The 13,193-nt window shown below is 62.9% G+C and overlaps 2 protein-coding genes across 3 annotated transcripts; one reads left to right on the top strand and one right to left on the bottom strand.

Annotated features, from left to right (window-relative positions):
* Positions 1–578: 578 nt before the first annotated feature.
* Positions 579–8,214, top strand: CSPG5 (chondroitin sulfate proteoglycan 5). Of its 2 annotated transcripts, none has more exons than XM_049798752.1 (5): positions 579–771; positions 2,014–3,319; positions 4,366–4,554; positions 5,591–5,663; positions 7,677–8,214. In XM_049798752.1, the coding sequence occupies exons 1-5, from the start codon at positions 702–704 to the stop codon at positions 7,833–7,835; spliced, it is 1,797 nt and encodes a 598-aa protein (XP_049654709.1). In that variant the 5' UTR covers positions 579–701; the 3' UTR covers positions 7,836–8,214. The 2 variants fall into 2 exon arrangements, with proteins under 2 accessions (XP_049654709.1, XP_049654710.1); XM_049798753.1 differs by lacking the exon at positions 7,677–8,214 and adding an exon at positions 6,260–6,374.
* Positions 8,208–11,741, bottom strand: LOC126037971 (uncharacterized). Its single transcript, XM_049798949.1, has 4 exons — positions 11,691–11,741; positions 10,573–10,820; positions 10,111–10,242; positions 8,208–9,783 (listed from the first exon to the last, which is right to left on the bottom strand). Exons 1-4 carry the CDS (start codon positions 11,739–11,741, stop codon positions 9,420–9,422), a joined length of 795 nt encoding a protein of 264 aa, XP_049654906.1. The 3' UTR covers positions 8,208–9,419.
* Positions 11,742–13,193: the final 1,452 nt, after the last annotated feature.

The following is a 13,193-nucleotide window of genomic DNA, read 5'->3' as shown; positions in this document are numbered from 1 at the left end:
GATAACCCTGTGCAGGAGCAGTTTGGGGGGGGGGGGGGGGTTCGCAAGGGATCCCAGTGCAGGGATGCTCCCCATGCATGAGCGCTTTTTTTTTTTCGGGGGGGGGGGGGGCAGTGAGGGATGCTGGTGCTAAGGGGTTGGGGGCTCCCAGTGCTGGTGCAGGGATGCCCCCCCTATGCAGCAGCAGATTTGGGGGGGGGGGGGCGGAATCAGTGAGGGATCCCGGTGCAAGGACAACCCCTGCGCAGGAGCAGTTTTGGGGGGGGGGGGGGGGTTCGGCAAGGGATCGCGGTGCAGGAGGAGGTTGTGTGGGGGGGGGTCCCCCGGTGCAGGGATGCCCCCCCATGCAGGACCACTTTTGGCGGGGGGTGTCAGCGAGGGATCCCTGTGCTGGGGTGGGGGTGGGATCCCCCCGGGGGGGGTGGTGGTTGTAGGGGTGGGGTGGGGGGGGGGTGGGGGGTGTCCCCCGTTTCCTTCTCCCGGTGCTACCGGCGGCGGCGTCCCCAGTCCCGCGGGCGGAGCCGGTGCCTCCCGCCCGCCCCCAGCCCGGCCCGGCCCGGCCCCGTCCGTCCCCCCCGTCCCCCCGTCCCCCCCCGGAGCGGAGCGGAGCCGATCGGCGGGAGGCGGCGGCGGGGCGCGGGCGGAGCCGCTGCCGGTGCCGGCCCCGCTGGCGGAGCCGTGGGTCCCCCCTCCATGCCGCCATGGCCCCCGCGGCTGCCCGGCCCCGCTCCCCCCTCGCCCTGGCCCTGCTGCTGGCGATCGGAGCCCTCGGTACGTACCGGGGGGGGGGGGGGGGGCTGCTCCCCGGGATGGGGCCGGATCCTGCCCGCCGGGGGAGGGGGGCTGGGTGGTGGTGCAGGCGAGGGATGGTCATTTTTGGGGAGGGGGGTGGTGCATTGGGGGGGGGGGGGCTGGGGGAGTTGGGGGGAGGGGGCTGCATTCCTCTGCAGGCACCGGGGGCGGTGGGGGGGATCCCCCGGTAAAGGGGCTGGATCCCGTTGCAGGGAGCTGCATCCTCTTGCGGGGGGGGGGGGCGGGGGTTGGATGCCTTTGCCGGGGGCTGGATGGTTTGGGGGGGGGGGCTGGATCCCCTTGTGTGTATGGGGTGTATCTGCAGGGACCGGAGGAGGGCTGGATCCCCTCGTAAGGGGGCTGGATGCCTTGGGGGGGGGCTGGATCCCCTCGTAAGGGGGCTGGATGCCTTTGGGGGGGGCTGGATCCCCTCGTAAGGGGGCTGGATCCCTCGGGGAGGGGGGGGCTGGAGCCTGTTGCAGCGGGCTGGATCCCCTTTATGTACGGGGGTGCATTTGCAGGAGCCTGAGGAGGGCTGGATCCCTTCGTCGGGGGCTGGATCCCTTTGGGGGGGGGGGGGGCTGGATCCCCTTGTGTGTACGGGGTGCATTTGCAGGAGCCTGAGGAGGGACTGGATCCCTTGGAGGAGGGACTGGATCCCCTTGCAGGGGCTGGATCCTCTTGTGGTTATGGGATGCATATGCAGGAAGCAGAGAGGGCTGGATCCCCCTGTAAGGGGGCTGGATTCCATTGCAGAGGGGGCTGGATCCGATTGTGTGTGTGAGGGGCACTTGCAGGACACGGAGGAGGGCTGGATCCCGTTATGTGTATGGGGGGCACTTGCAGGAGCCCGAGGAGGGCTGGATCCCCTTGCAGGGCAGCTGGGGGGGTCCGGGCCAGGGACAGCTTGGCTGGGGGGAGGGAGCTGTGTCAAGATGGGGGGGTTCGCAGAGTTGGGGGGTGATGACTGGGGCTGTCACGGGTGCAGGGGGACGCACGGAGCTGGGAGCTGCTGTGGCATTTGCCCCTTCGGTCCCCAGGAGAGGCTGTAAAAGACTTGGGGTGCAGCCTCCCCCCCCCCCCCCAATGGCTTGTCATGGTACCGGTGGGCGCAAGATCGAGCAGGCAGGGACCCGCCAGGACCCCCCCCCGGCCACCGCGGCCTCCCCGGAGTGCGGGGGGCACCTCTGACACGTCTTTCTCTCCTTGTCCCCCCTCCAGCATCCGAGTGGCCCCCCCAAAACGCCAGCGAGGCCGAGGGGAGAGGCTGGGAGGGTTCCCTGGAGAGCAGCCCCTCGCAGTGGGACCCGGCGAGCAGAGACCCCTCGGGGGGGCCCAACAACAGCACCAGCCCCGGGGGGGCCACGGCGGGTGGCTGGCCCCCGGCGGGACCCCAGCTAGAGCCCCCCGAGGGGGGCACGGCCGCCACCACGGACCCTGCAGCGATGCCGGAGGGGTGCGCGGGGTGCACCGCGGAGGGCGACGCCAGCGCTTTGCCCCCCAAATCCGGCTCGATGGAGGACGGCCAGGCTGCGGTGACCTGGCCTGGCAACGGGGGGACGGCGGCGGTGGCACTCGGCAGCCCCGAGGAACCGGGGAGCGGTGAACGGCCCACACCGGCCTCCCTGCCCAGCCCGGGGGTTTTTGGGGGGCTCACGGCCGCCCCGCCGAGCCCCCCCGGCCCGCAGCTCGTCACCAACTCGGCCGAATCCGACCCGCTGCTGGCGGCCGGGGGCTCGGCCACGCCGCGGACCCCCGTGCTGGGCGACCCCAGCCCCGTGCCGGGCGCCGCGGGGGACTCGGGGGGTCCCCCAGAGCGCTGGGTGGCCTCATCCAGCCCGGCCCCGGCTCAGGGGGCTCGCGGCCGGACGGATCTGACCTGGCTGGAGGCGGAGGAGCCCCTCGCCGTCACCCCGGGACCGGCTGAGCAGCCGGCCGACCGAACGGCCTCGGAGATCATCGATGTTGACTACTATGACCTGTTTGAGGGGGGCGAGGGACTGGGGGGCTTCCCCGGGGGCGGCCGGGGGCCGGCCGGCTCGGCACGTCGGCGGGAGCCGGAGGGAGCGGCCACGCCGTGGGCCCTCCACGAGCTCTACGACGACTTCACGCCTTTCGACGAAGCCGATTTCTACCCCACCACCTCCTTCTACGCCGACGGGGACGAGGAGGACGAGCTGGAGGACGACGAAGAGGAAGAGGAGGAGGAGGAAGATGGGGGGCTGGAGGACGAGAATGGCTACCGGCCGCCCGCCTCGCCCGCGCCCGGCATCCAGCCGGCGCCGCGGGAGCCCCGACCCACCGGCCGCCGCGACGCAGTCCCGCCGCAGCCCTCTGGCGTGGCGGGGGGCAGCCCCACGGCGCGGCCACGGCCGGGGGAGCGGGGCCAGCCGGAGAACGGCACTGAGTGCCGGAGCGGTTACGTGCGGCACAACAGCTCCTGCCGCTCCGTCTGCGACCTCGTCCCCAGCTACTGCCACAACGGCGGCCAGTGCTACCTGGTGGAGAGCCATGGGGCCTTCTGCCGGTAAGGGATGGGGACCCCAGGTCCTGTGGGGAGATGGGGGGGGTGCGTATGTGGGCTTTCCATCCCCCTGCACCCCATCCCTGGGCTCTCCATCCCCAGCATCTCTGTCTCCATGCACCCCATTCCCAGGCTTTCCATCCCCCTGCACCCCATTCCCATATCTCTGCCGCCATGCACCCCTTTCCCAGCATCTCCATCTCCAGGCACCCCATTCCTGGATTCTCTGTCCTCCTGCACCCTATTCCCAACATCTCTGTCTCCACGCACCCCATCCCCAGGCTCTCCACCCTGTGCACCCCATTCCTGGGCTCTCTGTCCCTCTGCACCCCATTCCCAGCATCTCCATCTTCAGGCACCCCATTCCTGGATTCTCTGTCCTCCTGCACCCCGTTCCCATATCTCTGTCTCCATGCACCCCATTCCCAGGCTCTCCATCATCCCCCTGCACCCCATTCCCAGCATCTCCATCCCCCTGCACCCCATTCCCACATCTCTGTCCCCCTTCACCCCCACAGCCCTGTCCCACTGGGACACAGAGGGGCTTTCCCTGCCCCCCGAGCGGCGGCTGGGCAGGAATTAGGTCAGGGCCTTGCAGCCGAAGCTCCAGGGCCTCCGCGCTAATCGGCCCCGGCAGATTGCGCCCCGGGGAGGGCCGACACCGGCTGTGCCGTACGGCTCGGCACGCGTCGTGCGGCTGGCGCCGAGCCCGCCTGCACGGGGGGACGTGGATGTGTGGCGTGATGGGGCTGTCCCCGACGGCCACCCTGCTCCCCACCACCGCCAGGATGGGATGGGGGGGACGAGCATCGCCTGGGGGGGACCCTGGCCCCCCTCCCGGCATCCCCCACTGTCACCCATCTCACTTGATCCCAGCGTTTTCGGGGGGGGGGGGGGGGGTGACCCCTCTCAGGGTGGTCCTTGAGGATGCATTAATCTCATTCCCCGTAATCTCCCCGATTACAGATGTCGGTGTCCCCTGAGGATGCTCTGTGGGACGGGGACACGTTTTTTTGGGGTGGGGGGTCCCTAACCGCCTCCCCTCGCAGATGCAACACGCAAGACTACACGTGGCACAAGGGCACGCGCTGCGAGGCCATCGTCACCGACTTCCAAGTGATGTGCGTGGCCGTGGGCTCGGCCGCCCTCGTGGTGCTGCTGCTCTTCATGCTCACCGTCTTCTTTGCCAAGAAGCTCTACCTGCTCAAGACGGAGAACAGCAAACTGCGCAAGACCAAGTAAGCGGCATCAGGATGGGGCCGGCACCCCTAAAACTGTCCCCGACCGCTTTAGGGTAGCGCACCCCGGTAGCCCCAGCGGTTTGGGTGGTCTCAGCTCCCGGTGGTGGCACTGGGGCTGGATGCGGTCCCGTCCCTGTGGGGTGTCACCGGGACCCCCTATGCCAACGGGGACAAGGTGACGGTGGGTGGGAAAGCTCCCGGAGGCGGGTGCCCTGCGGGGACGTGGCTTTGTGGCTCCTGCTCCACGGTTAATCCTTTAAAGCTGCTCCTGACTGGCACCAGTTAATCTGCTGCACTGGGAGCTGGGGCCACCGGCTGGGCTCTCCACGCTGCCCAGGGGCCACCGGAGATGGTCCCGACTGCGTCCCTGGGGACAGAGCTCGGGGGGGGGGGACAGGGTTGGCGTGGGCAAAGGTTGGGGTCATCCCCCACCACCACCACCACCCCAGCAATTGCTGCCCACCTCACTGGAGCCTGGAAGGAGAGAGCCCTCCCAGCCTCAGTCTCTAATGAGCTGTTAATTAGTGTTTGGGAGTGCCAAGTGTAATTAGCAGCGAAACTCCCTGCCAGCCCATGGGTCTCCCTCTCGGGCCCTGGGAGCCCGCGGCTCCTGCCTGCCCTGGGCTGCCCTCACCGCTCGCCTGCCTGCGCCTTCCCAGAGCTGGGGGTGATTAACCCCCCCAAACCCTCAGATTGAAAGGCTTTTAGCCCCCCAAAATGCCAGCGCTCAGGTCATTTAGACCCCAAACCCCATAGCTGGGGACATTTAGCCCCAAACCCCATAGCTGGGGTCATTTAGCCCCCAAATCTCCATGGCTAGGGGCATTTAGCCCCCAGGCCCCCAGATCTGGGGGTATCTAGCCCCAAACCTCCATCCCTGGGGACATTTAACCCTCAGGCCTCCAGCGCTGGGAGCATTTACCCCCCCGACACTGGGTTCACCCCAAAACGCAGTTAGGGGTGTGGGGGGTGTTCGGCAGCAGCACCCCCAGTCTCACCGCCGTGCTCTCCTCTCCCCCCCCCCCCCCGGCAGATACCGCACCCCGTCCGAGCTGCACAACGACAACTTCTCCCTCTCCACCATCGCCGAGGGCTCCCACCCAAACGTAAGAGGATTTCGCGGCACCGTCCCCCCGCTCCTGCTTGCTGTCCTATCCTTGTCCCTCTGTCCGGTAACGTCCCGTCTGTCCCCCCACATCCGTGGTCCTGGCACTGCTTGGGTGACGGTCTCACCGCCGGGTCCCTCTGCATCCCCCTGTCCCCATCCCACCGTGGCCACCGCTCCGTCCCCTCTGTCAGGTCCCGCCATGCCTCATCCTGCCCCGACTACCCAAACCAGACCCGGGCCAGGCAGGGGGTCGGTGTCACCCCGCTGTCCCCCTGCCCCATCCCCTCCTGCTCCTATGAGTCCCTGGGGAACCACCATCCAAAGTCACCCGGTGGCTTTGGCTCTGCGTGCGGGTGACGGGGGTGGCTGTGCCGGCATTTTCAGGGAGGGGACAGCCGGTGCGACGCGGCTCCGGCAGACGATGCTCCTCGGCTGTGGCATCGCTCTAGGGCAGGACCGGCGGATGATGGCCGGCAGCGGCGGGCAATGCTGGAGGATGAAATGCTCCGGGATGCTGCTGGCGTGGTCAGGATGCGACCACCCACGTCCCCCCGGGGCTGCCCTTCCAACCTCCTATCTTTCGAATCAAAACAGAGAGAAGTGAAGGTCTTTGCCGAGCGTGAGCCGGAGGAGGAGCGTAGGTCCCTCTAGCCTTTGCCTTAGCCCACCGCCGGTTTTCCCCGTCTTTCGACCACCTTTAGCAGCCGTAGCGTCTGCCACCGCTCGGCCCGGCCACCCTGGCAGGAGGCTCCCAGAGCTGGCTCGCTCCCCGCTGTGGAAAGGATGAATCTTGGGATGAATTCAGTGCCGCTCCCCGGCAGCGCGGTGCCTGGGATGCGGCGTACCGAGGATGCGGAGGGGACAGCGGAGTCGACACCCCTGGGAAAGGGGTTGTTGGGGGACGTGTGGTGCAGCCGCTGTGCCGGGCGATGGAGCTCGGTGCCCATCCCGTGGCATTTGCCGTGGAGTCGATAGCATGAGCCGGGATGAGCTGGGAAGCCCTCACAGGGTCACTGCCCAGAAGATGGAGGTTTCCCGTCCTCGTATGAGCACGGCTGTGCGATACCGGCCCTTGGGTGTCTCCATCCATCGGCCGCTCGCCGTACGTCACCGGGAGCACCGTAACTGCTACGATGCCAGCGGGTGCCTCGCCGCCAGCCACGGCCCATCCCGCCCTCGCAGACCCCCATGCCAGGGCTCATCCTGCCCCACCAGCGATGCCGGGACCATCCCGGCACAGACGTTACCCAACACAGCCGGAGCTCAGCCCCAGTGCCGGCGGGTGCTGCTCTCCCCATGGATGTGGGAAAAACTCGGGGCGCAGCCCAGCCCCGGGGAGAAGATGCTCCCAGCAGCCATGGGGGGACGTCGGGAAGAGACGTCCCCGGTTTTGCCGCTGGCAGATCCGGTCAGCGGCACGGCGGGGCCAGCTGTACGCTAACCAACTGCAATAAATCCAACCCCTCGGGCCTCCTGCCAAGCGCCGCTTGGGGAGTTGCTAATTGTCGCGGGGACGATGAGACGAGCCGGGCTGGAAATGGGAAGAGAAATGGGGTGGTGAGGGGGACGGCGGGGGCGGCTGGGGGGGTGGCGGGTGGGATGGCTCCCGTGACCGATGCGGTTCTTTTGGGTGCTGTTGGCGAGCAGCTTTGGGTGCTGGAGGCACCCCAAGGTGGGGAACCCATGGCAGGGAACGGCAGCGAGTCACCGTAGGCAGGTCTGACCCTCTCATCCGCCGGCTCCCCCCTCCCCGTGCTGTGAGGTCCATGTCCCCCCACGCCGAGATGTGTACTGAGGGGGGGGACACACATTTGTATTCACTTTTGGGCAGCCCTGCCTGCTGCCAGGGGCTGCCTGTAAGGAGGCAGAGCCCGGTTTGGGATGCTGGGGGTGTCAGCGGTGCCTTCACCTGGTCCCGCTGTGGGTCACCCCCCCCCAGCCATTGCAACGGTGTCCCCCATGGCACGGTCATCTCCTTACCCCCCCCTCCCTCCCCCATCTCTCCTGGCAGGACGACCCCAGCGCTCCCCACAAGCTGCAGGACTCCCTGAAATCCTGCCTGAAGGACGAGGAGCCGTTTAACATCCACAACTCGACGTCGCCCAAGCACGACGGCAAAGGGGAGCAGGACAGCGGCGAGCTCAACTGTCTGCAGAACAACCTGACGTGAGCAGGGGAGGAGAAGGAGGCGAGAGCGGGAGCCAGCCCTCCCATCCCCTGCTGTACAAATCTCCTGTCTCCTCCCCGTCTGGTATCTCTTTTTTCCCGCTCCGTGGCATGCTTTGGTGTGTTTTGTACAGAGGAAAACAAAAATTAATTAATAATAATACAAAGCCAAAGGCCGTAAATGGTCTTTGGCCGCGTCGTGTCGTGGGGGTGTTTGGTTTGTGCTCCGTGTCTATCGCTTGGGTTAGTTCAGCGCTGTGATTTCTAAACCTTTGCCATTCCGCAACTGACTTTTTTTGTACTTTTACCCCACTTTTTTTGAAATACAGGTAAAAACAACAAAAAAAAAGGAAGATCTTGAAATAAAACATTTTTTTTTTTAAAGTTAAGCCTCTTGCCAGTGCCTGCGATCTCCTGACACAGACACGGCAGGTTTGGTCCCTGCTCCCCCAGCTCCCATCTGAGCATCACCCAGGGTGGGTGATAGGTGCCCAGTCCCCCCCTTCCCTGGCTATAGGTGCCCAGTCCCCCCCTTCCCTGGCTTTGCCACGCCAGGGTTGCAACATGTCCCACCAGAGCGGGGACCCTGCGGGGTGCTGCCATCCCAGACACGCTTGGGTGCAGCTGGGACACCCCAGGATGTTTGGTAGAGGTGCCTGGGGTACTCACAGGGTCTGCTCCATCCCCGTCCCCATCATGGGGTCCCCCCCGCAAGGTATGGGTGCACAGGGGGTGCAGCCATCACCGTCAGCGTGTTGCCGGCCACCTCCTGCCCAAACCGCCTCCTTTCAATGGAGCTGCCCAAGATGTCGGTGGGATTTTGGGCTCTGCAGCCGAAACGCCCCGGGGTCGTCACTCCCCAGCTCCTCATTTCCCTCCGGCAAAACCCCTGGAAGCTTTGGCGACACCGGCCCAGCTTCTGCCGGTGTAAATCAGAAGCAGTCCCCTCCGATTGCCATCACCCTGACCCAGCACCAAGCGTGGAGCGGGAGGGTCTCTGCCCAGGGAACCCCAGCACTCCCACCACCCTCCCCTCCGGCCGTGGCTCCCTCTTGCTTCCCGCAGGAGCCGATTTCTTCCAGAGACGGATTCACCCACGAGCCAAAACTCACAGCTCCTCGGGAGAGAGGAAATGAAGCAATTAATCAACATACAATATTAAGCGTGCCGTGCGTTAGGGATGCAGCCGGCGATCTCCCCAGGGCAGGTAGGAGCTAAAGCTGCAGCTCAGTGTGTTTTAGATGTTCCCAATGCTTTCTGCGTGCTGCTAAATAATTAATTCTCACCTCACTTGGGGAGATTAAAAAATGAGGGGTGGCAGTCGGAGCCGGCAGACAATCCTGGGGTTCAAGCAAAGCGGAGCGAGAGGCTGACCAGCACCATCAAGGCTTTGGTTTTTGCCAGTCCCCTTCCAGCACGGAGCTGGACATTACAGCAGCTAAAACTGTGGATAAAGTACCGGGGCAGCACGGACACAGAGAGAAAAAATGGCTGGGGCCAAGCCCGGGGGGAGAGCAATGTGTTGGGGGAGCAGGAGCCTGGCTGAGCAGAGAGGAGGTGCTGATGCCTGAGAAAGCCTCATGGAAAGTCAGGTTTCTTCTTCCTGAAACCAGGACAAGGATCGAGAGGAGAAGAAATGGTTATGGGCATGCATAAGGAAGGGGATGTTGGAGGGGATGAGGAATGACATGGGGTTGTGGGTGAGAAATGCCTGTGGAGCTGCAGAGAAGAGGAGGGAATGGGCACTGCGGGGATGGAGGAGGCCACCCCACGTCTCCAGCCGCCCTTGGAGGGAGTCGGTGGGGCCAGATGCAGGGAGACGTGGGGTGGGATGGGGCGGCCACGGAGCGAGTCCAACCGGTGAATGTGCGGCTGCATGGTGGGCTCTGGAAATGGTCCGCTCCTCACTGGGATCCTTCCTGACGGCACCTGCGGGTCCAGCCGGACGCTGCCTGGGGAGAGAAGACAATCTCCTTTGCAGAGAAGAAGTAGCTGGCATAATGCTGGTCTCCTGACCAGACAGAGAAACCTCATCCCTGTTTTGCTGGCCAGCAGCAGGCAAGTCTCCTGGGGCAGCCTTCACCCTTCGGGGAAGCCGCTGTCCCTGCCGTGCTCCTTCTTCTGCTTGGAGATGAGGCTGGCACGGCACAGCCCATCCACCACAGATGATGCCCACCCTGGAGATGAGGCTGGCACGGCATCAGCCCCTCCGTCGTGCTGCCGGCATGGCACAGCCCATCCATCCTGGATCTGCCCTGCCTCGACACAGAGGTGCCCACCTTGGGAGCCTCCGAGGTGGCCAAAGTAGCAACTGGGGTTGTTCATCCTTCACCACCCGTTTTTTCGTCCTTTCAGAGGAGCCCAGCACGCGGTCAAGGTAGGCAGCGAAGGGCAGCGGGGAAACAACCTCCCTGCAAAGCCGAGGTGGTAACTCCTCGGTGTTAACCCCTCGTTTAAGAGCAGCGAGGGGTGGACCCGAGGAAGACTCGAGGCGACGGGTGTCATCCTCAGCCTGGCACTCTCGGCGGCAGCTGCTCACCCACACAGGCTGTAGGGACTTATCGGGATTCAGGGCAAAATTGGGTCACAAGGATTTAAGCGGGTCTAAGGATGCTTCTGTTCATAATACACACGTTAAGAGAGCTGGGGGTATTTGTCCCCCTGTCCCTCTGCTCTGGGGTATCGGTCTGACCCCCATAATTCCCCTCCTTGCTGTGCGCCCTGCTTCAGACCCTACTCACCTATCCGGCGCGCTCCTGTTTTCTGCATGAAGACACAACCTCCATTCCTGATCTCGCTCCAGCCGGCCACGAGCCCTGGAGCCCCATCTCGCTCTGGCCTCAGCGTCCCTCGCCGTGCCTCGGTTTCTCCCCTGGGCGATGGCACGTCCCCAGCCCGCGGGCTCTCCTCCTGGTCTGGCTTTGCCGGAGCGCCGACGGAGGGAGGAGCACCGTTTGCACGCACGGGTGCATCGGGATGGAGGGGGCAGCTGGGGTTACCCGAGGGGCCAGGCTCCCTGTCAGCACCTCGTCTGACACGGGGAGAGCAGGGGGGACGGCAAAGAGCATCCGCCGTGTGCCGTGCCGGTCACCGGAGCCGATTTCATGGGCCCTGTGGAGGAATTTGCCTCCCAGCCAGCAAAGCAACACATGGGCTTTAATCAAATGCTTAATCACTTTGAAACGGCGAGGTTGCGGACAGCTATTAAATTTAAATGCTTGGTTAGTTTGCCGGGAGGGGAGGCAGCCTTTTGTGGCTGGGCGAGGGCTGGCACGGGACGCTGGGTGCGAAGGGAAGGGAATTGGCATCGGCACCAGGTCTGTGCTCCTCGCTCCATCGTCCTCTTTTCTCTTACAGACACATAACAGGATTAGAGCCACGACCCCGAGACAAGGAGCCTTTCTTCCTTTTGACAAGCTCCGGCTGCCTGAAACAAAATAGCCGGAGTCCTGATTCACCGGCTGAGCCCTGGCCGGGAGAGCGAAGGAGGGGAGAAGGGGTCGGATCGGCGGCTCCGTGGTCCCCAGCAGGCTGTGCGGACCCCGAGCCGTGCTCAATGCCCTCGGTGCGGAACGCTGCTACTTTTGGACTCAGGGTTTGGCCGTCCTTCCCCAAGCTGCTGGGAGCTTTCCCTGAGAGTGGAGGCTGGGGATTTATTTGATACCTGGAGCTGGTGGGGTGGGAGCATCCTGGAGCATCCCTGGGAGCTGCTTTGCCAACCCCCCAGCACAGCACCGCTGCACGGGGAGCTCAGGATGCTTCTTGGTGACCCAAGAGGCACATTTGGGAGAAGACATGTCCTGTAGGTCACCGTGGGGAGCTTGTGAGAGCACCTCTGCTGACATCCAGGTCTTCCCACCGTTGCTGGGCTGCCTCCTGGCTTGTAGGAGCCCTTAACCGGTATTCGCATAGCCAGAAAGCATCAGGACCTCAGCATTTAGTAAAGGGAAATACCAATTACTCCATTATTCTCAGTCTTACTGTAACAGGGAGCGAATCCAGTATTAAACTGACTCTACATTGGATTTAAAGAGAGGAGAAAAGCAAAATCCTCTTAGCTTCATAAACTGTAAAATGCTCAGTGTGGGAAAGAACAGCTGGGCATGCGTTTGCTGACGCTAGTGAAGCTCTGGGGATGGCTTTAACCACGGCAGGCCCTGTTTGTCTCTGCTTTGGGCCATGCTGGCCAGCACACAGCTTAGGTTAACTGGTTCTGCTGGGAGAGGAAGAGATCAGGGTGCAGGCAGCCCAGCACGCCTGCAGGCAGCGATGGCGATCAGCCACTGGAGACTGATTTGAAACGTAAAGGCAGGACGCAAGTTGGCCAAGACTGAGCGTGGAGTGACCAAGCTCACAACCCCCATGAAGAGATGTGGAAGAAAAGGGAAATAAAGACAAGAGACCCCGGGACACTTAGAGAAATGGTAAGTAAGATCTCATGGGAGGCACGTTTAAAAGTGAAAGGAGTTAAGGAAACTGGCAGTTCTTCAAAGAAACGGTGCAAACAACACACACACAAGCCATCCCAATAGGAAATGTAGTAGGAACCAGCTTGGCTATGTTGCAAGCTCTTCAGTGACCTCAGGCTCAAGAAAAAAAAGTTTACAGAAAGCTGGAACTAGGTCAAATTACTAAGGACAGTTATAAGAGTAGCATAAGCATGTGGGGAAACATCAGAAAGGCCAAGGCACAAATTGAGATGGAAATAGCAAGCATCATTAAGAGGAAGAAGAAAAGACTACATCAGCAGGAGGAGAACGAGCAAGAGAGTGTTGGTCCAGACCCAGTGAAGAAGGAAGGCTGCTGACAAAGGCAGCTGAGAATTCAAGGATTTCACAGTTTGGGTTTTTTTAAAACTGGTCTTTAAAAATGTCAACTGCAAGCAGGTGCCTACCACAATAAATAGGATATTGTGCTCTTCTCCACCAAGAGAGTGTTAACTGCAATAAATGAGAATACTAAAAGCATACACGGATTGGTTAGGCATTTTCTGAACTTCATCCTATGGCACTTAGAAAACTAGTTAAAGCCACCTCAGATCTATTAGGTAGCACAAGGGTTGGATAAGGTTTTACAAGACTGGTTCCAGTTTGAGGCATGCCACTTACTTCAGGAAAGATGCAGCCCATGGGAGAAGGTTCAAGGGAAGCAAGAAGAAAGATGAGAGATCCAGAAAAGACAGCCTCTGCCGGGTGGGGTGGGCAGTGTGGAGACCTGAAGACCAAGGGGATGAGAACAGTCTCAAAGGGTGTAAAGACGTCTTCAAAAACGATGGGAATAAGCAGGATCTGTGGTGGCATGTCAGAAGACCCCCCAAAAAGGTGAACTTCAGTTGCCAGAAGAGACAGTTCAGCAGAGACCT

This window comes from Accipiter gentilis, chromosome 4 (genome assembly GCF_929443795.1).
Source record: "Accipiter gentilis chromosome 4, bAccGen1.1, whole genome shotgun sequence".
NCBI lineage: Eukaryota > Metazoa > Chordata > Aves > Accipitriformes > Accipitridae > Astur > Astur gentilis.
This window is presented reverse-complemented; position numbering and strand designations above follow the sequence as displayed.